At 43.6% G+C, this 27,325-nt stretch overlaps 1 protein-coding gene across 1 annotated transcript in view; it reads left to right on the forward strand.

Annotated features, from left to right (window-relative positions):
• The window catches only part of sptbn5 (spectrin, beta, non-erythrocytic 5), a 259,281-nt gene that overhangs the window by 15,239 nt on the left and 216,717 nt on the right, over positions 1 to 27,325 (forward strand). The window contains exons 4-11 of the mRNA XM_078563287.1: positions 2,276 to 2,433; positions 5,855 to 6,083; positions 7,561 to 8,192; positions 8,581 to 8,719; positions 11,446 to 11,678; positions 14,364 to 14,517; positions 15,167 to 15,367; positions 21,448 to 21,663. Coding sequence (XP_078419413.1) covers positions 2,276 to 2,433; positions 5,855 to 6,083; positions 7,561 to 8,192; positions 8,581 to 8,719; positions 11,446 to 11,678; positions 14,364 to 14,517; positions 15,167 to 15,367; positions 21,448 to 21,663 — 1,962 coding nt within the window. The remainder of the gene's footprint in view (positions 1 to 2,275; positions 2,434 to 5,854; positions 6,084 to 7,560; positions 8,193 to 8,580; positions 8,720 to 11,445; positions 11,679 to 14,363; positions 14,518 to 15,166; positions 15,368 to 21,447; positions 21,664 to 27,325) is intronic.

Genomic DNA, 27,325 nt, shown 5'->3' on the forward strand with positions numbered 1-27,325 from the left:
CTGCATACAAATAAACATCTCAGTGAAGAATGGTACTTCTGACAATGCTGCACCCACTCTGTATTGCACTGGCCTGTCAGTCTAGATTGCATGCCCAAGTCCTGAGCTGGTGCTTTAATTGGGTCAGAGGCGAGAGTGACAAATTGAGCAAGACTGACAGCTGAAGCTTGTGGAAGACAACTATTAAATAATATTCATTTTTTGAAATCTTGAGACAGTGTTGTACATTGGTGGGTGATGAAAGAGGCTCAAAACCTGGCATTTTGGATACAACTGGTGAGGAGGCAGCACTTGGGTTAGTTGGAAATCTGCTGTTGATTGAACATTCTCAACCCTCACCTTCAGATAATTATGACAGAAGATCAGTGGCGCAAAGGCTAGGGTTTTGGTGGGAGATCGGGGCAATCCCTGTGGGAATTCAGAGTGGTTCTGCCCTCTGTACAAAACACAGGAAAAATGCCAGAATCAGAAGGGATTAATTTCCAGGAACGAACAGGCTGGGGGCTCCTTTCTCTAGAAAAGAGAAAACTAAGGGGTGACTTGATAAGAGATCTTTAAAATTAGCAAAGCATCTGATAGTTTAGACGTAGAGAAGATATTGCCACTGTTGTGACCAGTCCCCGGGTGAGGTCCCCCAAATTGTTAACTTCCCGAATGGGACCCCAGTTTAGTTGAGCTGGCTCCCCTTCTTTATTCAAACCCCTCAGTTGGGCACAAGGTTAGCTTAAAAAAGGATCCCTTCCCTCGTGGATACCTTTTTCCAGTCCAAATGTATTTATGCTTTAGAAGGAGCCAATTTAACCAGGCTTTCCTGAGCCAAAGAAAGAGTAAGTTTATTAGTTACTAAAAACCCAAAAAAAGTAATAAAAACGCAGCACACATTCACACTAATCAGAAATGAGAAGTTGAGTCCAAAATAAAAGTTAAAAGAGATATACGAATCAGCCTTTGGCTTGTTTGTGAGGAGTAGATGGCGAATCGTTACGGCTGTTAAGTTGGGTGATTCCGGCAGAGCTGACTTTGACAGTCGAGCTGTTGGTTTGGAGACACTGGTTCTGCAGGTTAGCTGAAGGAACTGTCCTATTTCCTTTTTGACGGTGGCTATGCTGACTTGCCTCCAGCAACAGAGAGGAGAGAGGTTTTTACCTGAAAGCTGCAGGGATGCCTAGTTGATGTCCTTCTGCTGTGACCCATACAGCACACACTAGCACACCAGAACTTGAACACCCAGATCAGGTCAGCAGCTAGCTTTTTAATCCATTTCTTTGCTTATTCCTGGAAGGGAAAAAAATTAAACATGTCTTTTGCCCAAAGTCCATTTTCTTTCAACTCAGATCATATCCACATTCTGAGATATAACTCAACAGGAGATGGCTTCTGTTAAGATGTGGTAATCAGTCACCATTGTCTCTGCAACCACAGGAGATTAAAGTTCGGTCTTTTGTATTGTCTTTTGTATTCTCTGCCTTTCAGGTGTCTCTGTCTGAAGTAGGCCTTAACACATTTTTAGGTGCGTCATTCCATGTTCTCTCTGGACTAGTCGGTCAAGTATAATCCACATAGGAATTTTCCAGAAAGTGTTTACTTTACATTCTCAGCCAGATTTTGCTTATAAGTCCTTTTAAAGAGCACATGTATTCCTTAAAATGTTTAATATGCCTGTAAGTAATTTGGGACTGTAAAATGCTGTCATGAAATCACTTGTGGGGGAGTCCAACACTAGGGGCCATGACCACAAGATAGTCACTAATAAATCCAATAAAGAATTCACAAAGAATTTCTTTGCTCAGAGAATGGTAAATATGTGTACCACATGGAGTAATTGAGGCGACTAGGAGAAAATGCATTTAAGTGGAAGCTAGTTAAGTAGAAAGGAATAGAAGGACCTGCTGATAAAGTGAAATGAAGTAGGGTGGGAAGAGGCTTGTGTGGAACATATACACTGGCATAGACTGTTGGATTGAACAACCAGCTTCTGCACTGTACATTCTATATAATTTTATGTATGAAAATGGGCTTCATTAATACAGGATTTATTCTGTGAACTGTACAAAGTAAAACCACTGCACCTTGAGCTGGAGTCCTATGAGAGTCAGTGATGTAGAGTTTGCTGCATGTTTGACACTGTCCTCTGCTGTGTGTAGTTGCTAACTTCTACCTTTGAAACTGGGTTGGATTCACTGACTGCATGATCTTCTGGTACCTGCTGCTCAGATTCTGGGGCTACTGACTGGTCCTAAGTCTATTCGCTAACCAACTTTCTCTGCTGTGCTAGGATGAGATTGACGCCAGCAGTGCCAAACATTCTGCTAAGGAGGCTCTGCTGATTTGGTGCCAGCGAAAGACAGCCAGATATGAGAATGTTGATGTTCAGAACTTTTCCTCGAGTTGGAAAGATGGATTGGCCTTCAACGCACTTATTCATGCTCACAGGTAATCACAAATTCAGTTCCGTTATTATGGCTGACATTGGGGAGTCAAGGAATTGGGGAGAATATTAGGCAGAGAAATGTTAGATTTCATGACATTTTGGATCATTGGTACAGCATATGAGACACCAGACGGCCTTCGTGTTCAGAGTCACATTGAGCATGGGGTCATGGAGTCATGGGGAGCGCAGAGTCTTAATAAAAACAGCTTTGGTACCAATAACTATCAAAAAAGGAAAATACATTATTGTAAAATTCACAGCCTAATTGTGAAGCGAGAGGAGTCACATAAAATTCTGCGTTTTAAAAATGGTCACAATGAATAGGAGTTGACTTTGCGCGGAAGTAGTTGTCACGCTGAAGGAAAAGCAATTTAGGGCGAGGTGGGTGGGGAAAGAAAAAAATCCAAGAAAGGTAAAGGGTGGGATGTTTGAAATGCTCAAACAGAAAAAAGCACCCAGCAATACAATTCTAACAATTACAATCCTCCAGCCTTGGTTGTGCCTTGGCAAAGCATTCTAAAGCACAAAACTTAGATTTCTATATCTCTATATTTCTCCTATATTTATATTTCTTATATCTATATCTTATATCTATATCTCTTATATTTCTATAGCTGATGTCATCATCTACATAGAGTTGTGAGTTTCTGCCATGGATCTTCATGTGACTGGATAGATCAATTCTTGACCCACAGATCTTTGGGCACATGGGGCAGGATGTCCCTTGAGTTTTTTGGATCTGGAGTGCAGGATTTGCTTCCTTTTCTTTCCTTCTCTGCTGCCACTCTGCCTCATCATTAAGATGTTCTGACTCATTTTTTTGCCATTTTGAATGATTGGGGGCAACTTCTCCAGTCATTAATGTCAATGCTGCTACACTTCAAGGAGAGCTTCAGGGTGTCTTTGAAGCATTTTCTTTGTCCTGCCCTAGAATATTGGCCATTTGAGAGTTGAGAAAACAGAGCTTGGCAGGGGAGATGCTTTTCAGCCATCCAGACAGTGCCCAGTCCATCAAAGTTTTATCTGAATTCTTGTGGAGCTGGCTTCAAGGACACTAGTGTTTGTTCGACGGTCCTCCTATTGAATCCGGAGAATGCAGTGGAAGCATTGCTGATGAAATTTTTTGAGCACTCTTATGTGTCGCTGATTCACAGTCCAGGTCTCACTGCGATAGAGGTGTGCGGTGATGACAACCTCTCTGTACACTAGGGCTTTTGTTGACTTGCGGAGATCTTTATTGTCAAACACTCAATGTCATAGTTTGTAGAAGGCTCAGCTAGTGTAGCTGATCTGGTGTTGGATCAGATCATCAATGGCTGCCTTTTAAGAGAGGTGGCTGCCAAGCCATAGGAAGTGCTCAACATATTCCAGAGTCTCTCCTTCAACATATATGGGAGGTGGAATATTTGGCTGACTAGGTGTGGGTTGATATGAGTTTTGTTTTGGCAACATTCAAGGCCAAATTTCTTGTACACAGTATCAAAGAAATTGAGTGCAGGTTGAAATCTGGTATAGAGTGGACAATGACACTGCTGTCATCTGTAAATTATAGATCGTGTGTAGTTTAGCTTTGGCAAGGAGGCAACTGAGGTTAAAGAGTTTTTCATATAGACAGTATTTAATACAGACACTAGAGGGCAGTTGATTGCTGATGAGGTTAATATCCACTGTCAGGTAGATTGTAAATAACATGGGGGCTATCACACAGCCTTGCTTGATCCTGGTCTGTATTTTTGAAGTTGTCTGTTTCAGATCTCCCGCTCAAGACAGCTACAGTAATATCATCATGAAGCAATTGCAAGATTGTGATGAAGTTTCTTGGACATCCAAATCTTTGGAGCACAATCCACAGAGCCTTGTGATTTACTGAGTCAAATGCTTTGGTTGGGTCGATGAATGCAATGAACAGTGTGTTATTCTCGATATTTTTCTTGGATTTGTCTGGCGACAAATACCATGATAGAGGTTTCTGTGGAAGATTTAAAGCCACACCATCTCTGGGAGGATTTCCTCCTCCACAGGAAGTAGCCAATTCAAGAGAATGTGTCAGGATTTTCCTTGTTATCAACAAGAGGGAAATAACTCAATTGTTTCCACAGCATGATTTATCTATCTTCTTGAAGATAGTTACAATTGTCCCATTCCTGAAGTCGGGATTGGGGGTGGGACTGGTGGGAGAGTCCTTTTTCCTCCCAAATCCGTAGGATGAATGAATGGTGTCCTGATCTAAGCAAAAGCCCACCAGCTTTGAAGAACACAGCTGAAATGTCATTGGGGCAGTAGACTTTGTTGCTTTTCATTTGTTTGTTTGCTGGTTTCAGTACCACAGTTGGAAGTGCTGTTACTGACTGAGTCGTGGTGGGTAGGATTTGCTTGCTTGAGGTTTCACGGTCCCCTGACTGTCAGCAACTAACAGGCTCTATCTGTTCCATCAAAGTGCAGACAGCAAGTAGCCTATTTTCCTACAAGTGGCACTTTCATACCAGGCAGATCCGTACTACAGAGTGAATTCCATTGCCCAGAAGAAGTTACCACACATTAAACAGCGAAACATACTGCCTGGAGTGAAATGCAAAATTTATAATTCCATGCAAGCTGCTCCCACATTGTGTAGGGAGTAATTTAAACACAAATGGAATTAAAAACAATATTAGCTTTAATTAACTCTTAACAACTTGATTGTGGAACCCAACCAGGAACGTTGGGACTGCTCTAACCAGCTCATGTTTAATATATACAACTGAAAATGTCCACAATAGTGAAATAATAGAAACACGCTTCACGTGACAGTGCAGCAGCACATTTCCAGGGATGCACTGGCCTCCCTGACAAATGAACCATCTTTCTATTATGCTTCAGCTGTGCGCAACGCCTTGATTCGCACATAGGAGGTGAAAAGTACAATTACAAGCTTTCCTTCTTCTGATGTAAGCTCACAGATGATGGACTCTGTTCACCCAAAGCATTAAGGGTGAGTGGAGGCCAGAATTTTCCTACTCTTGGCAAATGTTGGTGTTTTCCCCCACTGTGTGGGTGAATCCTTCAAATGCTGTAGGGTGGAATTAAATACAAATCACTTTCTGTGCTCAGGTAACAAACAGCACATGCATGCACACATGCATCCATGTTCACTCACACACCTTTCTGCTGCCCATAAAAAATGCATGACTGTTCCTTCTCCCCTCAAGGTACTGACCCTTGTTATGTACAAATATCAGGAGCCCTCTGCTAATTGATCCAAGTGGCCATCTTTCATGTGTCAGGAGCCCAGACTGTAACCATCACCACCCTATTCAACCATGAAGGGTATTATAGCCAACCCTATCCTGTACTTGTGCTAATAAGTTTGGCAGACACATTTTGTTGCTTATATTTTTAAAGGAGTGAATTTAATTAATGAAAGTTTTTTGGTATAATTTGCAGACCTGATCTGGTAAATTATAAGTGCCTGGAACAGAACCAGCAGATACATAACCTAACTAACGCCTTCAATGTCGCAGAGGAGAAACTGGGCATTCCCAAACTCCTAGACCCAGAGGATGTGGCTGTCTCTCATCCAGACGAAAAGTCTATCATGACCTATGTATCTCAGTACTATCATTACTTCTCCAAAATGAGGGAGGGTCGGACTGTACAGAAGAGGATTATAAAGGTACTACAATGGATACGTTTATCTGTAATGTCATTAATAGTGTTTTATTTTAGGAGAATCCCTCAATCATACTGTTTAAACAACTGTCTGCTATCACTCGCACTGTTGAGGCACCTCTCCTGGTTTTGACAAAATCCACTATGTTTGAACAGTTTCTGAGTATCTGGGGAATTGGCTTTTGCTGGCTCATTCAAAAGTGGCTTGGATGAAATGTTAAACCGAGACCCTGTCTGGCCCCTCAGGTAGGCATATAAGATCCCATGGCACCCTTTGAGAAAGGAAGAGCAGGGGAGCTATCCTGGTGTCCTAGCCAATATTTATCCCTCAACTATTGTCACAAAACAGATGATCTGGCTATTTGTCTCACTGCTGTCCATGGGATCTTACGATATGCAAATTGGCTGCCACATTTCCTACATTACAACAGTGACTTTGGAAGTACTTCGTTGGCTATGAAGCACTTTGGTATGCCCTGAGGTTATAAAAGGTGCTATATACCTGCAAGTTATTTCTTTTCCTTGTGAATATTTTGGACAGTAATCGTTTAGAATATTTACCATCTTGTATTCATCCTTAGTTTTTAGCTACTTCCACATTGAAGAGTCTTCCTCTTTCGCAAGGAGGTCTTGTGGTGCAGTGGATAGTTTCCCTGCCTCTTAGCCAGAAGCTCAGCGTTCAAGTCCCAGTCCAGAACTTAATGGCCACAGAAGATGAGTTCATAATGTGGTCAAACAGGTTGATTATCAACCTGTAAATCCTTCCAGTACATCTATGGCAGGTAGTAAGAGCGGGACAGTCTCCTGGGCACCCCCAAGCTATAACCTCTAGTGACAGGCTGGTGACCTGTTCCAGGAAAAGCTGGCTACAGAAAAAGGCACGTGTGCTTTGTATGTGGTATTAGACAAGTCTAAGTCCTCTTTCACTGCCTTTCCAGTTGGAATATTGTATCTGGTTTTAGGAAGGCTGTCAAGGCCATGGATATGGGACAGAAATGATTCACTCCAATGATAAAAAGGATGAGAGGCTTTAGTTATAAGGAGAGACTTGAAAAACTAGAGCTGTTTTCATTAGAACAAGGAAAGTTAAGAAGAGAGCTGATAGAGGAGCTCGAATTGGTGACAGGGTTTGATCAGATGAGTCAGGAAAATATTATTTCCTCTGATTGGTGAGTTGGTAACTAGGGATAGAAGTTTCTAAGCTGATGCACCCAGACTGTAGTGTGGTGGAAATAAAGAGATCAAATAACAGAAACATGCTAATTTCTCCAGAGTTTCACAACATCTATTACATGATTTAATTTCATTTTAAAGGAGTCTTGAAAATTCCTGGTCTGCTGTATCAGCTTGAGCTGATATCTCTTGGTCTTACAACATGTAAGGGAATATCCAAAGGCTTAGAAAGAATAGTGAACTGCCTTAGTGTTGGTCACATGTATATTTAATTTGAGACTGAGTTCTAGTTTCTATTCCTTTCACAGATTATTCATCTGCTGAAGGACGATGACGATCTCAAACTCGAATACCAGCTATTGGTGTCTGACCTGCTCCAGTGGATCAAAGACAAAGTGAATGAGCTGAATGACCGTCACTTCCCCAACTCATTGACTGGCATGCAGAAACTGGTGGCAGACTTCAAAACCTTCCGCACAGTGGAGAAGCCACCAAAGTATCAGGAACGAGGAGTCATTGAGGCTCAACTCTTCAACATCAAGACCAAACTGAGAGCCAACAACATGAAACAGTACATCCCTCCAGAGGGGAAGACATTGAGCGACATTGAGAGGCACTGGGGCAATCTGGAGAAGTCTGAATATGAGCGGGAGAAGGCCCTGCAAAAGGAGATGCTGCGGCTGGAGAGGCTGGAGCAGCTGGTGCAGAGGTTCAAGAAGAAGGCCATGCTGAGGGAGGCTTACCTCACTGAGATGAGATCAGTTGTTGCCAAACAAAATGTCAATGTGGAGAGCATAGCGGAGGCTGAAGCTGCCACCAAGAGGCTGGAGGCAATCAGTACTGATGTGTTTTCCAGGGAGCAGAGATTCAAGGCTCTGGCTGAAATGGCACAGGTCATCAAGAGGGAGAACTACCATGGCAAGATTGAGATAATGAAGAAGTAAGATTAAGTCATTGTTAGCCTTTCATCTCACTCTAATATAATTGTGGTTTAGAACAACAAATCATCCAATCAAGGGAATGGGTGGTCAGTTGGTCAGGCACTATCCTTTCAGGGACTGGATGGCTCGGACACTGCCCTGTCAGGGACTGGGTGGGTCAGTGGGTTAGACACTGTCCTAGCAGGGGCTATGTGGCTCAGACACCGTCCTTTCAGAGAATAACACACACCTCATGCTGTTCTTCAAGCTCTTGAAGCTGTAATTGGTGATGGCCCCACCCAGTGAAAGCATAGAACCTGGGAATCGGATGTGTGTGTTTCAGGGGGACCAGGATAGGGTGGAAATGCAGACTTTGGTGCAGTATTTGAAATCTCTCTTTCTCTACAGACAGCAGAATGTTGGGCGTTGCTGGCAAGATCTCCTCCAACAGCTTCACAAACACAGAGAATCCCTGAACAAGATGGCAGCCACACTCACCTTACTCCGAGATATTGAAGGCATTTACCAAGAAATAATTACCCTTCAGGTGAGATTTGGCACTCAGAATTTTTAAGGGATAACCACTGAATATTAAATTTGAAAAAAAAATTCAGTGTTGACCACATTACTGAGTCCAGCCAAGGCTCCAGCTGTATGTCTGCCCCGAATGTATGGAGATAATGATGGACAGGTAGTGTGCACAGCCCCCTCTCTTCAATCGCAGGCATTGTCACCATATTCAAAGAGGAGAATCTAGCACAAGCCAACGTCTTGTTCTATAGATCTACTATTCTCTGGGAAAAGAAGAACCTCCTAACATCTAACCTATTCAGGGCTGGAAGAGTGGTAGAAGTGTGAAACTCTTGCACAAAAAGCAAAAGATGCTAGCTCAGGTAATAACTTTAAATCTGAAATTGATAGATTTTTACTGGCCAAGGGTATATAAAAGTATATGGAGCCCATAAAGATGAGCCATGGTTTCATTGAATGGAAGAACAGATTTGAAGGCTGAATGGCCTCCTCCTGTTCCTATGTATTTCTTCCTTTGTGTAATTTATACAGCAACTTGCATTTATATTAGAGCCTTTAACATGGTAACATATCCCAAAGCATTTCATAGGGGTGTTATGAAACAAAGTTTGACACCGAGACAGATAAGGAGAAAGGTAACCAAAAACTTGGTCAAAGAATTAGGTTTTAAGGAATTTTTTAAAGAAGGAGAGTAAGTTAGCAAGGCGGAAAGGTTTAGGGAGGAAATTCTAGGGGCTTTAGGACCTAAACGAGGAAAGCATGGCCACCAATGGGAGTGAAGAAAATCGGGCCAGAATTGGAGAAGGACAGAGTTCTCAGAAAATTGTAGGACTGGAGGAGATTACAGAAATAGGGAGGGGTGAGACTATGGTGGGATTTGAAAACAAGGATTGGATTTTTATATGTAAGACCCTGGTCCTCCTGAAAGTATCAAGTTGACATTTTTCAGTGTGCATGCAATCTAGTCCATTCATTATTTTATAAATCTCAATCAAATCGCCCCTGAAGCCATGCATCTCTAAAGTATATCAACCAAGGCCTTTAAGTTTTTAGCTGGGCAGCTAAAGTGTTGTAAGATGGGAAACATTCTGGTGGTGCTGAGCTTTGGCATTGGTCTTCAGTCTTGGTCACGGTGTTGATTTAATCAATTGTCTGCATTGAAGTCTTCTGCCATTTTAGTAAAATAAGGTCTTTTAAAGTTTAGAATTAGCAGTAGCTGCTCAGAATCTTTGGTTCTATTCATCAACTGGCCAATTCTCCCTGATCATCTCCATCTGTCTCTCTCCCTCTAACTCCTCTCTCTGTGTAGGGATGCTGTGATCTCCTGTTCTTATTTGTCTCTTTCCTGTTAAACTTTCTACCTTTGTAGTCTGATTTAGACCCTATTTGTGCACAAGGGAAGCTCTGATTGGCAGTTGATGGCATGTGATATTTGGTCTCAAAGTTTTGTTTGTCTGTCATTTGGAGATATCAGGAGGATCTTTCGAATGAGACTTTAAACCGAGGCCCCACCTGTCTGTTCAGGTGTATGTAAAGGATCCCAAGGCAATATTTCAATGAAGAGCAGGCGAGTTATCCCCAGTGTCCTGGTCAATATTTATTCCTCAATCAACATCACAAAACAATTTCTGCTCCCTGTTCATTATCACATTATTAACCACATTCATAATAAAAATGTTGGTGGAATACACATGTTAGTCTGTGATCCCAGCACAACAGAAGAAGCAGAAGCAGGGTTGTGCTTGTATTGTTTATAAAACAAGTTTTATAATCAATAGGAAGGGGAGATTGATTGGGGCCATTAAAGGGCCAGTTTAGGACTGATATTGGGAAGACTGATCAATACATGGAATGAACTTCTAGATAGGGTGGTAGAGGGCTAGAATTGTTTACAAACTAATTGGATGCTTCAGTGTCGCAATGTAGGGCATTCCTGGATGGTTGAATTAAGATGGATTCAGCTGCCTTCCTCATCCATAATGATCTTGTGATCAAAGGGTTTATTGTTCATCCCAGGCACACTCGACAGATAGATGCATTATAAGTAAGGGTATATTCTTCAACTGTGGCTAACCATTGCATTACTCAAAATTATCATCATCATTTTACTCTTGAACTCTCTACTCCTGTTTATGAAATGCAAATGCTGTTCGTGACTTTATGGTTTATCAATCTACATTGTGGAATTGTGGATTGGCATCCCTATGTTCTTCTATTCCTCTGTTCCCTACAGTGTCTTTTCATTGAGCTTATGGTCTCATTCCTATATTTCCCTCCCAAATTATATTCTATTACCTTTCAATTAAATTGTATCTGCCATCTATCCGCCCATTCCACTAAGCGATCTGCCTTTCTGAAGCTTTTGCACGTCTTATTGTTTGACAAGCCCTTACATTTGCATTGTGAGATTTAGAGTTTGTGTTCCCTATATTCAAGCCTGAAACATCTATGTAGAGGAAGAATGAAAGTGGACCCAGCACTGTCGGTATCCCACTTCTGAACCTTCACTGTCTTTTAATATCAGCAGCTCACAGATATTCGTAGTGCAGCCTTTTCTAGACCACAGTCACCAGTCTGTTGGCAGGTGGTCAATTGACTAGGTACAGGTCAGGAAAAGAGCAGAGAAGTAATTTATAATAGGGTGCCTTCAGTCTTAAGTATTAAAAGTGTGAAAGTGTTAGAACTCTAACAATGATCCAACAAATTGCCATGGTTCAGGCATTGTTTCTTTTCCCCCTATAGCCGGTGGTAAGTTCGAGTGATTATGGCAAGCACCTGTTCGATGTGGTGGACATGGTACAGAAGCACAACCTGATTGATTCTCAAATCTCATCTCATGGAGAAACCCTGAAACACATCAACCAGAGAGCTGACAGTCTCAGGAGGAGCAGTGGGCAGAACACTGTCCTGGTTCAGGATAAACTCAGGAAGCTCAATGACCTTTACAGCAACCTCCTAGAACTCAGCAAAGCCAGGTCAGATATCACCTATTGTAAGGCACTACAGACATCAGTTGGGCAATAATGTAATAAAAGCCTCAGTGGTCTCCTCAGTCGCCTGGCCATAAGAGACCTATGTAAAATGAGTAAAATGGTACAATTTAACCTTGTTATGGACAAAGAAATAGACAAGTTGCAAAAAAATGTTTTGGATTGGGGGAGACCAGATTTTAGTAAAATAAGGCAGGACCTGGCCAAGGTAGGCTGGGAACAGCTACTTGTGGGGAAATCTACAGAAGAGCAGTGGGGGGGCATTCAAAAAGGAAATGGGGAGGGTACAGGCTCAACATGTTCCCTCTAGAGTGATAGGACAGAGTAACAAGTCCAGAGAACCATGGATGACCAGGGATATTCAGGATACGATGAGAAGGAAAAGAGAGGCTTTTAGCAGGTACAAGGGGAGCAAATCAGCGGAGACATTAGTGGAGTACAGAAAGTGCAGGATGGAGCTTAAGAAAGCAATTAGGAGAGCAAAGAGGGGATATGAGAAAGCTCTGGCTGGTAAAAGTAGGGAAAATCCCAAGATATTCTATAAGTATATCAATGGGAAGAGGATAACCAGGGAAAGCGTAGGGCCCACTAGGGACCAAGGGGGCAATCTATGAGTGGAGCCAGACGACATCGGTAGAGTGTTGAACGAATACTTCACATCCGTCTTCACCGAAGAGAATGAGGATGAAGGTATGGAACTCGGGGAGAGGGACTGCGAGGTTCTTGAGCAAATTGATATAGGGAATGAACAAGGTATTGGAGGTGTTGCCAAGCTTAAAAGTGGACAAATCTCCAGGTCCGGATGATTTGTGTCCCAGACTGCGGAGGGAGGCAAGGGAGGAGATCGCAGGGGCTCTGACCCACATTTTTAATTCCTCTCTGGCCACAGGGGAGGTGCCAGAGGACTGGAGAACAGCTAATGTGATTCCGATATTTAAGAAGGGTTGTAGAGATAAGCCAGGGAACTAAAGACCAGTGAGTCTCACGTCAGTGGTAGGGAAATTATTGGAGAAAATTCTGAAGGAGAGAATCTATCTCCACTTGGAGAGGCAAGGCTTGATCAGGGATAGTCAGCATGGCTTTGTCAGAGGGAGGTCATGCCTAACAAATTTGATTGCATTTTTTGAGGAGGTGACCAGGTGTGTAGATGAGGGTAGTGCAGTTGATGTAGTTTATTTGGATTTCAGCAAAGCCTTTGACAAGGTCCCACATGGGAGGCTTATAAAAAAAGCAAATGCACATGGGATACAGGGTAATTTGATAAGGTGGATTCAAAATTGGTTTAGTTGTAGGAGACAGAGGGTGATGACAGAAGTGACTGGAAGCCAGTGTCCAGTGGTGTACCACAGGGATTTGTGCTGGGTCCCTTATTATTCGTCATTTATATAAACGACATAGATGACTATGTGGGGGGTAGGATTAGTAAGCTTGCGGATGACACAAAGATTGGCCGGGAGGTTAACAGTGAGGTTGAGTGTCTTGGGCTGCAGGAACATATAGACGGGATGGTCAAATGGGCAGATGAGTGGCAGATGGAATTTAACCCTGAAAAGTGTGAGGTGATACACTTTGGAAGGAGTAATTTGACAAGGAAGTATTCAATGAACGGCATGACACTAGGAAGTTATGATGAACAAAGGGATCTTGGCGTGTGTGTCCATCGATCTCTGAAGGTGGAAGGGCATGTTAGTGCATGGTGAAAAAGGCATATGGGACACTTGCCTTTATCAATCGAGGCATCGATTTCAAAGGTAGGGAGGTCATGTTGGAGTTGTATAGAACCTTGGTGAGGCCACAGCTGGAGTACTGTGTGCAGTTCTGGTCGCCACATTATAGGAAGGATGTGATTGCACGGGAGAGGGTGCAGAGGAGATTCACCAGGATGTTGCCTGGAATGAAACATTTAAGTTATGAAGAGAAGTTGGATAGACTTGGGTTGTTTTCGTTAGAGCAGAGAAGACTGAGGGGCGACCTGATCGAGATGTACAAGATTATGAGGGGTATGGACAGGGTCGATAGGGAGCAGCTTGTTCCCCTTAGTTGAAGGGTCAGTCACGAGGGGACATAAGTTCAAGGTGAGGGGCAGGAGGTTTAGGGGGGATGTGAGTAAAAACATTTTTTACCCAGAGGGTGGTGACGGTCTGGAATGCGCTGCCTGGGAGGGTGGTGGAGGCAGATTGCCTCACATCCTTTAAAAAGTACCTGGATGAGCACTTGGCACGTCATAACATTCAAGGTTATGGGCCAAGGGCTGGTAAATGTGATTAGATAGGTAGGTCAGGTGTTTCTCACATGTCGGTGCAGACTCAATGGGCCGAAGGGCCTCTTCTGCACTGTGATTCTGTGAGTTGGCTGTCTCAACCCAGTTCTGCATTTGCATTGTGGTGACCGGGATCCGCAATTACTGTGGCCTCTGTTACCAGCACTCATGGTAACTGGGACTTGCAGTGACGCTGGACCCACAGTTACTGTGACTCTCTGTTACTGGCATTCACGGTGACTGAAACTTGCAGATACTGTGACCCTCTGTTACTGAGACTTGTGGTGACTGGGATTCACTGCCTCTTGGACTCATAGACACAGCAACTTGCAGTGATTGGGACTCGCAGTTACTCCAGACACTGTGAGCTGATTTATTTATGAGCTGATTTAGTTTTCTTGTTAAAACAGACATTCTAAACTGGAGCAGCAGCAGCAGTTGTTTGAGTTTTTCCGGGACTGTGAAGAGGAGGAGTCATGGATCTATGAGAAGTGGCAGTTTGTGCGGACAGCCACATTAGGGCGCGATATCACCCAGATCACTGTGTCGATTCAGAAACACAAGGTACCAACTAGCATAACCGTGGTCACCCGGCCTCGCCGCCGTCACCCGGCCTCGCCGCCGTCTCCCGGCCACGCCGCCGTCACCCGGCCTCGCCGCCGTCTCCCGGCCTCGCCGCCGTCACCCGGCCTCGACGCCGTCTCCCGGCCTCGACGCCGTCACCCGGCCTCGACGCCGTCACCCGGCCTCGCCGCCGTCTCCCGGCCTCGCCGCCGTCACCCGGCCTCGCCGCCGTCTCCCGGCCTCGCCGCCGTCTCCCGGCCTTACCTCGGACAATCTTCACTTCACTGAGTTCCCAGACTGAGCTCTGTTGCTCCAGGGGTGGGTCACTGATCCACGAAATCCTGGAGCCAGTGTCTGAGAGTGTGAAGTGGTTATGATACTGCAGCCAGTCTCTTTTGAGTGTGGAGTGAGTATGATGCTGGAGCTAGTGTTCCAGAGTGTGGAGTGGGTGTGATGCTGGAGACCAGTGTCTGAGAGTGTGGTATTAGTGTGGTACTGGAGACAGTGTCCCAGAATGAGTGTGACACTGGAGCTAGTATCCCAGAGCATGGAGTAAGTGTGATAGGTGTGGTACTGGAGCCTGTACAGTTCAGTAGATGTTTCTGGACTCCCATTTCCTAAATTGATATTATTGTGTTGCTCCTTGAAGGCCCTGGAGTCTGAGTTTAATTGCCACCAGTCCATCTGTTTCTCGGTGGTGAGGAGGGGCCAGCACCTGTACCAGCGGAGTATGGACTGTGAGAAGGAGGTGAGGAGATGGGTCATCACCCTCCAGAAACAATGGCAGCTGTTAAAGGACGAGTTGACAAACCGGAGCACACGGCTGCAGGCTGCATTGACTATAAAGCAGGTGAGATATAATGGTTGGGAGGGAGTCCAGGGTGTTGTCAAAGCTTCTGACTGGTTCTGAATACCCCACAGATGCTGCTGTAATCAGAATCCACATGCATGAGTAAGATCAATTCACACAGTTAAACATGAGAACATAAATAGGAGCTGGAGTATGCAACTCGTCCCCTTGTGCTGCTGCACCATTCAGTAAAATCAGGGCTGATCTTCTACAGTAGTTCTACATCTCTTGAGTAGCAAACCTTTACACCTCCTCTATCGGGAGCCAGAACTTTTTACAACATCTACCCGACACCTACTGCATTTCTTTTCGATCCAGTCAGTAATTTCTTCAAAGAAACCCTCTTAAGTTTGTGTTATGTCTTGTGGTTCCCAAAGCTCGAAATAATCATACTTTTAGACACAAAATGCTGGGGCTCTTTGAATTCCCGCCCGAAGTGAACGAACCTTTGGCTGGTCTGTCAAATTTTCCATCCTGCCTGCTGACACCTGACTGTATTATAGTATTGAGTGATGCAGCATTCTGGATATACATGCGCATAACAATATAGTTCCCAACTCTACAAATAATATAACAATATAAGAGTTTGTCAAACACAGCTTGCCTTCAACAAATCCATGCTGACTCCTTGATTTGCCCCCCATTTATAAATGCTCGCTACTTTTATCTTGAATTATAGATTCTAGGAGTTTGTCCACAACTGTGTTAGATTAACTAGTTTAGTTACCCAGTTTAATCCTGCTCTTCTTTCTTGAATAGAAGTGTTATATCAGCTACTCTCCAGTTCCGAAGTGCACTTTGCATATTTAAGAACTGAAAAATGATTACCAGACCCTCTGTTCTCTCTCCCTGACTTCTTTCAACAACCCAGGGTATAGCTATCACAATTCCTTTCCTCCAGTTCCCTCTAATATTTGATCTACATCCTGTAGTTCATAAACAGTCTCACCTCCAGCATCATTTAATAAAAATGCAACGTATTAATATACGAACATACAAACATATGAAATGGGAGCAGAAGTAGGCCATTCGGCCCCTTAAGCTTGTTCCGCCATTCAATAAGATCATGGCTGATCTGTTCGTGTTTCGAATTTCACATTCCCATCTGCCTCCGATACCCTTTGATTCCCTTGCCTAACAAAAATCTACCTCTGCCTTAGAAATATTCAATGACCCTGTCTCCACCACCTTCTGAGGCAGAGAACTCCAAAGTCTCACAACCCTCTGAGAGAAAAAAATTCTCCTCATCTCTGTCCTAAAAGGGCAACCCCTAATTTTAAAACAAGGCCCCTTGGTTCTGGACTTATCCACAAGAGGAAATATCCTTTCCACTTCCACCTTGTCAATACTATTCAATATCTTGTATACTTCAATCAAGTCACCCCTCACTCTTCTAAACTCCAGTGGAAATAAGCCCAGTCTGCCTAATCTTTCCTCATGAGACAACCTGTTCATTCCAGATATTAACCTACTAAACCTCTTCTGAACCACCCCCAACACATTTACATCCTTCCTTAAATAAGGAGACCAAAACCGCACACGATATTCGAGATGTGGTCTCACCAATGTCCTGCAAAACTGAAGGATAACATCCTTTACTTTATGTTCAATTCCTCCCATAATAAAGCATTCCATTAGCCTTCTTAATTACTTGCTGTACCTGCATTCTAACTTTTTGTGACTCATGCACGAGAGCATCTCGATCACTCTGCACCTTGGAATTCTGCAGCCGTTCTCCTTTTAGGTAATGCCCTGCTTTTATTATTCTTCCTGCCAAAGTGAACAACTTCACATTTTCTTACATTATACTCCATCTGTCAGATTTTTTCCCACTCACTCAACAGATCCAAATCTGTCTGCAACCTCCTTATGTCCTCTTCATAACATACTTCCTTACCTATCTATGTGTCATCTGCAAATTTAGCTACCATGCCTTCCCTCCCCTCATCTAAGTCATTAATATAAGTTGTAAAAAATTCAGGCCCCAGCACAGGCCCCTGCGGGACTCCACTCGTCACATCCTGTCAATCATATAAGGACCCATTCATGCATACTCTCTGTTTTCTGCCAACTTGCCAATCTTCTATCCATGCTAATATGTTACCCCCTACACCGTGAGCTTTTATTTTCTATAATAACCTTTGATGTGGCACCTTATCAAATGCCTTCTGGAAATCCCCTTTATCCACAGTGCATGTTACTCATCAAAGAACTCCAATAAATTGAGTTTCTCTAACTGCCCAGCTATAACCTGCTTAATAATTGATTCTAACTCATTCCCCACGACCAACGTCAAGCTAACAGGCATATAGTTTCCTGTTTTCTGCCTCCCTCCCTTCTTGAAAAGAGGGGTTATATTTGTTACTTTCCAGTCCGTGATCCCAACACAATGACCCCACCTCCATCGCCTTTTGAGGCAGAGAATTCCAAAGTCACACAACCCTCTGAGAGAAAAAAATTCTCCTCATCTCTGTCCTAAAAGGGCAACCCCTAATTTTAAAACAGTGCCCCCTTGTTCTGGATTCACCCACAAGAGGAAACATCCTTTTGGCGTCCACCTTGTCAAGGTCATTCAGGGTCTTGTATACTTCAATCAAATCACCCCTCACTCTTCTAAACTCCAGTGGAAACAAGCCCAGTCTGTCCAGCCATTCCTCATAAGACAACCCACTCAATCCAGGTATCAATCTAGTAAACCTCCTTTGAACAGCCTCCAATGCATTTATATCCTCCCTTAAATAAGGAGACCAAAACTTCATATAGTATTCGAGGTGCGGTCTCACAATGCCCTGCATAACTGAAGCATAACATCCTTACTTTTATGTTCAATCCCTCCTTTAATAAAGAATAGCATCCCATTAGCCTTCTTAATTACTTGCTGTACCTGCATACTAACTTTTTATGACTCATTTACTAGAACGCCTAGATCCCTCTGTACCTCAGAATTATGCAGCTGTTCTCCATTTAAGTAATACTCTGCTTTTTTGTTCTTCTTGCCAAAGTGAACAACTTCACATTTTCCCACATTAATCTCCATTTGCCAGATCTTTGCCCACTTACTCAACCTATCTATATCCATCTGCAACCTCCTCATGTCCTCTTCACAACATACTTTCCTACCTATCTTTGTGTCATCTGCAAATTTAGCTACCATGTCTTCACTCCCCTCATCCAAGTCATTGATGTAAATCGTAAAAAGTTGAGGCCTCATTACAGACCCCTGTGGGACTCTACTCGTCACATCCTGTCAATCAGGAAAAGACCCATTTATGCATACTCTCTGCTTTCTGCCAGCCAGCCAATCTTCTATCCATGCTAATATGTTATTCACTACACCGTGCGCTTTTATTTTCCGTAATAATCTTTGATGTGGCACCTTATCAAATGCCTTCTGGAAATTCAAGTACAGTACGACTACTGGCTCCCCTTTATCCGCTGTGCATGTTACTCCTTCAAAAAACTCCAATAAATTGGTTAAACATGATTTTCCTTTCACAAAACCATGCTGACTCTTCCCTATTGCCTTGAGCTCTTCTATGTTCCCAGCTATAACATCCTTAATGATCGATTCTAATAACTTCCCCATGACAGACGTCAAGGTAACTGGCCTACAGTTTCCTGTTTTCTTCCTCCCTCCCTTCTTGAATATTTGCAACTTTCCAATCTGATGGAACTTTTCCAGAATCTAGCGAATTTTGGAAAATTACCACCAGCACATCAACTACCTCATTAGCCACCTCTTTTAAGACCCTAGGATGTAGTCCTTCAGTACACGGAGACTTGCCAGCCTGCAGCTCCATCAATTTGCTCAGTACTGTTTCCCTAGTGATTTCAATTTCACCAAGTTCCTTTCCCCTGTTCACCTCCTGAATTGCAGCTATTACTGGAATGTTTATTGTATCCTCCATAGCAAACACAGAAGCAAAACGTTTGTTCATTTCTTCCCCCATTTCCTTATTATCTACTATTAACTCCCCACTGTCACTCTCTGGAGGACCAGCACTCACTTTACTTACTCTTTTCCTTTTTAAATACCTGTAGAAACTCTTTCTATCCAATTTTACATTTCTAGTGAGATTCTTCTCATGCTCTAATTTCTTTCTCCTGATTAATCTTTTAGACATTCTCTGCCATTCTTTATATTCTATCCAATCATCTGACCCGCCACTGATCTTTGCGCAGTTATATGCGTTTTCCTTAAGGTTGAAGCTTTCCTTAACATCTTTAGTTAACCATGGATGGTAGGTCCTCCCCTTGGAATTTTTCCTTATAGTAGGAATGTACTTATTCTGAATACTCTGAAATATCCCCTTAAATGTCTGCCACTGCCTCTCTATTGATCTATCCTCTAGCCTAGTTTCCCAGTTCACTTCAGCTAGCTCAGCTTTCATCCCCACATAGTTACCCTTATTTAAGTTTAAGGTACTAGTCTCAGACCCGCTCTTCTCCCTTTCAAACTGAATGTAAAATTCAATCATATTGTGGTCGCTGCTACCTAGGGGTGCTTTTACTCTGAGGTCATTAATTAATCCTGTCGCTTTACACAATACCAAGTCCAACATAACCTACGCTCTGGTTGGTCCCAGAACATGCTGCTCTAAGAAACTATCTCGAAAGCATTCTAAGAACTCCTCATCAAGGCTACTACTGCCAATCTGATTTTTCCAGCTTATGTGTAGATTAAAATCACCCATGATTATTGCCATCCCTTTATCACTCCTACACTGTGGCTACTGTTAGGGGGCCTGTAGACCACTCCCACTAATGACTTTTTCCCCCTACTATTCCTCATGTCCACTCAAAACGATTCTACATCCTGATCTCCTGAACCACAATCATCTCTAACTATTGCACCAAGGCACTCTTTGATTAACAGTGCTACCCCTCCACCTTTACTTAGCTTCCTTTTCTTCTTTAATGTCATGTACCCTTCAATATTAAGGACCCAACCGTTGTCATCCTGCAGCCACATCTCCGTAGTTGTTATCAGATCATATTTATTTACTTCAATGTGGGCCATCAATTCATTTACTTTGTTATGAATGCTATGTGCATTCAGATAGAGAGCCTTCAGTTTTGTCTTTTGTTACCTTTGTAACATCTAGTCTTGACTGCTGATGTATTCTTAGGTTTTTTCTCTCTGTCCCTTCCTGCCATTTTCTGACCATCATTTCTCATATTACTATTTTGCTCTCCAGCCTTGACTCTACACCTTGAATTGCGACCTCTACCCAAACTTGATCCCTCACCACTCTTGTCTAGTTTAAAGCACCCTCTACTTCCAGTTATGCGATTTGCGAGGACACTTGTCCCAGCATGGTTCACGTGAAAGTATCATGCAGAATTACATGTCTTTGATGAATGTTGGGAGCAAGCAGAATCATTTTACCCCCAGTATAGGATCTACAGAAAGGCCTCCTCCACTTTGAACCTGCATCTGACTTCTTTCCATACCCTAACCTGGTGGGTCAGCCATGAATCCTGGCATTTTCTGGTTTGATTCTATAATTCCAGCATTCTCGATTTTTCTTTTTGTCATAGATATGATGTGCCGCTGTGACTTACTTGTCGTGGTCTCACATCTGAGTCAGAAGGTTATGGGTTCAAGTCCCATTCCAGAGACTTAAAGACCAAAATCTAGGCTGACACTCCCATTGCAGTACTGAGACAGTGCTGCACCGTTGGAGGTGCTGTTTTTCAGATGAGACCTTAAACCAAGCTCCCATCAGGCCTTTTTTTATTCGTTCATGGGATGTGGGCATCACTGGCTAGGCCAGCATTTCTTGCCATCGCTAATTGCCCTTGAGAAGGTGACTGTGAGCTGTCTCTCAAGTGAATGTAAAAGATCCCATTTCAAAGACACTATTTCGAAGACGAGTAAAGGCGTTCTCTCTGGTGTCCTGGCCAACATCACAAAAACAGAATGGATGTCTGGAATCTTGCAGGTGCTGTTGATTTTATAATAACAACAGAAAAGTAATTGATTGAGCAAAGCCCTTTAGGATGTGTGATTGTGATATGTAGAGTGTAAATGGAAGGTGTCATTATATCTGAATGAGCAGGTTTCTCTGTCTTCTCAGTATTTCGCAGATGTCGATGAGGCCCACTCCTGGCTGCTTGAGAAACAGCCTCTTCTGCAAAGTGAGGATTGTGGGAAGGATGTGGCCAGTGCTGATGCCCTCCTGCAGCGTCACATGCGCCTAGAGAAAGAAATTGCAGCATATTCTGGTGAAGTGAAGAGACTCGGGGATCTGGCAACAGTGGCTATGCAGCAAGTTCCTTTAACAATGTGTCAGGTACTCATTTCCACTCTTTGTGCATGTATGTGTCAATCACCGAAGGGTTTCTGAGAAGAATTTTCCAGAGTTTTTTTTCCCTTATATAATATGAAGACAAAAAATGTTGGAAATACTCATCAGGTCAGGCAGCATCTGTGGAGAGAAACAGAGTTAACATTTCAGGTTGATAATCTTTCATCAGAAATGTAAGTAAGAGTTTTTAAGCCAGTAGAAGGGGGAAAGGGACAGGAAGAACAAAAGGGAGGGTTTGTAATAGGGTGGAGGGCAGGAGAGATTAACTAATGAAAGGATTCTGTTACGAGTTCAAAGACTACAAAGTGTGTGTAGTGTAGTTATTGAACTCAATGTATCATAGCTGTCCCCAGGCATTCCCTCATAGCAGAGGCCATGTGACTAGGGCAATCCAGGTAGGACACTTAGTAATGATTGCATTTCAAAACCCAAACATCCCACTTTCCATAACGAACAGCAGACAACTTTGCATGCACTGTCATGTGTAACTGAGTTACCCAAGTTACCCACTATACCAGACCTGTTCTCATGCATTAACAAGCTGTTTGTTATTCTCATTAGTCATGCATTGCATGCATACAAAGTTGTTAAATTGTGCAGGTCTCTTAATGATGTGCTTGCATGTTGTCATTGGCTGTTCGTCTGGATGATGTTCCTTCTCCAGGAACTGTTGTTCCTGTGGTACTTGTTGCCATGGTAACTGTTGTTGTTCTATTTCTGTTGTTGGTTACCAGTGGACCCCTGGATGTGATAGTTGTTCTGTACTCTGTGCAGCTGGTGAGATCCCATCTTCCTAATCGGCCACCTGCAGTGAAGGAACAGCTTCTCTAGTTGTTCACACATGCCTGTGATTGCGCCGGTATATTTGGGCATTCACTTCCACCACGTACAAGCGAGGTGACAACTGCTCTCTGCATGTCCCAAGTTGCCACATGGGCTGACTCCAGTTGAGAGCATTGAAGGTTTGTACCCTGACTGGCCCTCCAATGCTCAACCCTGGCAATGGTTTGGCAGTCTTGTCAAAATGAAATTTGGCTTTCTGCCATTCTGCATTGATTTTTTTCACTCACGCCTACTACTACTTTTGGCTTCAGTATCTTTTTTGCTATTGGGAGAGTAGTTTGGGTGTGATGGGACATTAGTCTTTGGACTGGACTACTTTCCATGCCTTCAGTCGGTGTGTTTCTCCACTCGAGGATTGCCTTGTATACATCTGTACTAGATTTGCTCGATTTCTTGATGATTCTTTTGGTGACTTTCACTGCCATCTCAGTCTTTCCATTCAATTGGAGATAGTGCAGAGATGATGTGTGGTGTATAATTTCCTAATCCTTAGCGAGGCAGCTGAATTCTTCACTTGTGAACTGAGGGCCATTGTCTCTCATCATAATGTCTGAAATGCCGTAATGACTGAAGTATGCTTTCAAGCATTCTACTATCTCTCCTGTCGTCGTTGAAGTCAGCTGGCCTACCTCCCAGTAGTCAGAATAGTAATCAATGGTGACAAGATAATCAGTTCTTGCTATAGTGAAGAGGTCTACTCACAGCTTCATCCATAGCCTGTCTGGGATGCCATGCGTCATCAATGGCTCTCTAGCTTGTTTAGCTTGGGATTCCTTACAAGCACAGTACTGGTTGATGTGATCTTTAATTTCATTGCTCATGTTTGGCAAGTGGAGCACTTCTCTTGCCTTCTTCAGACTCCATTCAATTCCTTGATGGCTTGCATGGATGCACTTCAGCATCTCTCCTCCCATTTCCTTAGAGATGATGACTCTGTTTTCTTTGTAGAAGATGCCTTATTGGGCTGTCAATTCACTTTGGTATGCTCTTGTGACCACAGGTGTGTCCTTGATGCTCTAAGGCCATCCTTTCATCACTACTTCTTGGAGAATCAGCACTTGGAGAGTTGCATCCTGTTGGGTAGTTCGCTTGATTTGAGCAAGGCGCTTGTCTGTGAGATTCAATGTTTCTGCTGGGTTGATGACTTTCAGAGCATGTCAAGCTGCTGCTTCATGTTGAATCTGGAAGATTTCACATTTTGTTGTAGCATCCTCAACTTTCTTCATGGGGAGTGCTGCTCTTGACAGCATGTCAGCAATGTATACCTGTTTCATTTGCTTGTATGCCATGTCCAGATGATATCTCCGTAAATGAGGTAACATTGTTTGCAGATGCTTTGGAGCAGATGGTAGCAGTTTGAAAAAAATACTTTGAGGCGCCTTGAGGTTGGACTCCATTGTTATTTTGTCTCTCCCAAGCAGGTATTGATGAAAATGCTTACAAGCAAAAACAACAGCCAGACACTCTTTCTTGATCTGAGCATAGTGTCGTTCAGCTTGTGTAAATGCCCTGGATGCAAATGCGACTGGTTATCCATGCTGCATTAGGGTTGCTCCAAGACCAGTCTCACTGTCATCACACTGCAAGGTGACTTCATCATTGATGTCATAGTATTTTAGCACTGGCATTGTCATCGCTAGTTGTTTGATTTTAATGAATGATGCTTTTTGTTCTGTGCCCCAATACTACTGCACATCCTTGGCAGTGAACCTGCATAATTGTTCAAACTCCAATGACAAATTAGGCAAAAGTTTTGCTAAATAGTTCACAAATCCAACAGATCTTGGCACTGCTTTCACATCTGTAGAGTGCTGCATCACTGCTACAGCTCTCACCTCGTCAGGATCTGGGCGAAGACTTCTTATTGTCATACATAACCTATGTACTTGACTTCACTGATTTCCCTATGATGGACAATCCTTCTTTTCCTTTGTATAATGTCCTCTGCAGTTTTGTTTTATTCATTCATGGAATGTGGATGTCACTGGCTGGGCCAGCATTAATTGCCCATCCCTAATTGCTCTTGAAAAGGTGGTGGTGAGCTGCCTTCTTGAACTGCTGCAGTCCATGTGGTGTAGGTACACCCAGTGCTGTTGGGGAGGGAGTTCCAGGAATTTGAACCAGCGACAGTGAAGGAACAGCAATATATTTCCAAGTCAGAATGGTGAGTGGCTTGAAGGGGAACTTCCAGGTGGTGGTGTTCCCATGTGTCTGCTGCCCTTGTCCTTCTAGATGGTAGTGGCTGTGGGCTTGGAAGGTGCTGTCTAAGGAGGTTTGGTGAGTTCCTACAGTGCACCTTGTAGATGGTACACACTGCTGTCACTGTGCATCGATGGTGGAGGGAGTGAATGTTTATGAATGAGGTGCCAAATAAGTGGGCTGCTTTGTCCTGGATGGTGTCGAGCTTCTTGAGTGTTTTTGGAGCTGCAGATATCCAGGAAAGTGGAGAGTATTCCATCACACTCCTGACTTGTGCCTTGTAAATGGTGGACAGGTTTTAGGGAGTCAGGAGGTGAGTTACTCGCCACAGGATTTCTACGTTCTGACCTGCTCTTGTAGCCACTGTATTTATATGGCTAGCCCAGTTCAGTTTCTGGTCAATGGTAACCCCGAGGATGTTGATAGTGGGGGATTCAGTGATGTAATGCCATTGAATGTCAAGGAGTCATGGTTATATTCTGTCTTGTTGGTGATGGTCATTGCCTGGCACTGGTGTGGCGCGAATGAAGATTGTTGCAAATGCTTCAGCATTATCTTTTGCACTGATATGCTGTGCTCCCCCATCATTGAGGATGGAGATATTTATGGAGCTTCCTCCTCCAGTGAGTTGTTCAATTGACCACCCTCATTTATGACTCGATGTAGCAGGACTGCAGGGCTTAGATCTAATCTGTTGCTTGTGGAATCGCTTGGCTCTGTCTATCTCTTGTTACGTGTGCTGTTTGACATGCAAGGAGCCCTGTTTTGTAGCTTCACCAGGTTGACACCTCATTTTTAGGTATGCCTGGTGCTGCTTCTGGCTTGCCCCCCTGTGCTTTTCATTGAACCAGGCTGCTGATGGTCCACAGCCCATCTTGGTTGCCCAGTCTTGAGTTGCTAGATTTGTTTGAAATCTACCCCACTTAGCACTGTGGTAGTGTCACACAACATGATGAAGGAAATCCCCAGTGTGAACACGAGACTTCGTCTCCAAAATGATTGTACGGTGGTCACTCCTACTGATTCTATCATAGACAGATGCATCTGTGGTAGGCAGGTTGGTGGGGATGAGGTCAAAATGTTTTTCCCTTGGATGTTGGTTCCCTCACCACCTGCTTCAGACCCAGTTTAACAGTTATGTCCATTAGGACTCGGCCAGATCAATCTGTAGTAAATTTTCCACTCCCAGCTCCTGTTGAAATGGAAGGAGATATGTGACAGAACAGGCAAATTTTCAACTTGCAATGGCAAAACTATGAAATTGCAACAGATTTAATTAACAAGCTGGAGCCTATAAACACTGCTGGGGTGGGACTGCTACAAATTGTATTCCACCCTAAATCTATCTAAAGAACAGAAAAGACAGACGACAGTGATTTTGAAAGCCTTAAAGGCATGCTTTGAACTGCAAGTAAATATAACTAATGAATGCTATGGATTCAACACCAGGAATCAAGGTGAAAAGAGTCCATTGATCAGTATGTGACTGCAGTAACACAGCTTGCAGAATCACATGAATCCGGGCAACTAAAAGATGATCTCATTAAAGATAGAATTGTCTTAGGCATAAGAGATCCAACAGCGGGAGCAAGTCTACTAAGAAAAGAGACGCTTACTCTCAAGAAAGCGATAGATGTGTGCAGAAATGCGGAGGTTGTAAAATGTCAGCTAGAGTACATGTATGGCATAACAGACCAGGAGAAACATGCTGAGAGACATTCCTGGCTGAAAGAGCAGATCAATTATTGTCAAAGGGCAGGATTCAAACACTAATGACCTTTAGGGAATGAAATCTGACCACATTTACCTGGTCTGGCCTAAATGTGACTCCAGGCCCACACCAATGTGATTGACTCTTAAATGCCCTCTGAAATGACCTTATAAGTTACACAGCCGTATCATACCACTAAAAAGTCTAAAAGGAATGAAACAGGACAGACCACCTGGCATTGCACAAGGCACCAGAAACGACAATAGCAAACTCAGCCCTGTCGACCCTGCAAAGTCCTCCCTACTATGGGCTTGCCTCAAAATTGGGAGAGCTGTGTTGCAGACTAGTTAAGCAACAGCCTGACATAGTCATACCCACAGAATCATACCTTACAGATCATGTCCCAGACACGACCATCGCCATCCATCCATTTTCACACAGCTTCTCCTGGTGAGGGTTGCGGTGGCAGTAAGCTGAGCAGCACTGATCAGACTTCCCTTCCTCAGCCACAGATTCCAGTTCCTCCTGGGGGATTCCCAGGCATTCCCAAGCCAGCCGAGAGATGTAATCCCTCCAGTGTGCTCTGGGTCGGCCTCAAGGTCTCTGCCCAGTGGGCTGTGCCCAGTACAGCTGCAGCAGGAGCCCACCATGGGGCATCCTTATCAGATGCCCCAACCACCTCAACTGGCCCCTCTCGATTTGGAGGAGCAGTGACTCTACTCCGAGGCTCTCCTGGATTGCCAAACTTCTCACCCTGTCCCGTAGAATACGCCCAACAACCCTGCAGAGAAACCTCATTTCCGCCGCTTGTACCCGCAATCTTATCCTTTCGGTCATTACCCACAGTTCATGACCATAGATGAGGATGAGGACATAGATTGACTGGTAAACTGA

The sequence above is a fragment of the Cetorhinus maximus genome, chromosome 18 (genome assembly GCF_964194155.1).
Source record: "Cetorhinus maximus chromosome 18, sCetMax3.hap1.1, whole genome shotgun sequence".
NCBI lineage: Eukaryota > Metazoa > Chordata > Chondrichthyes > Lamniformes > Cetorhinidae > Cetorhinus > Cetorhinus maximus.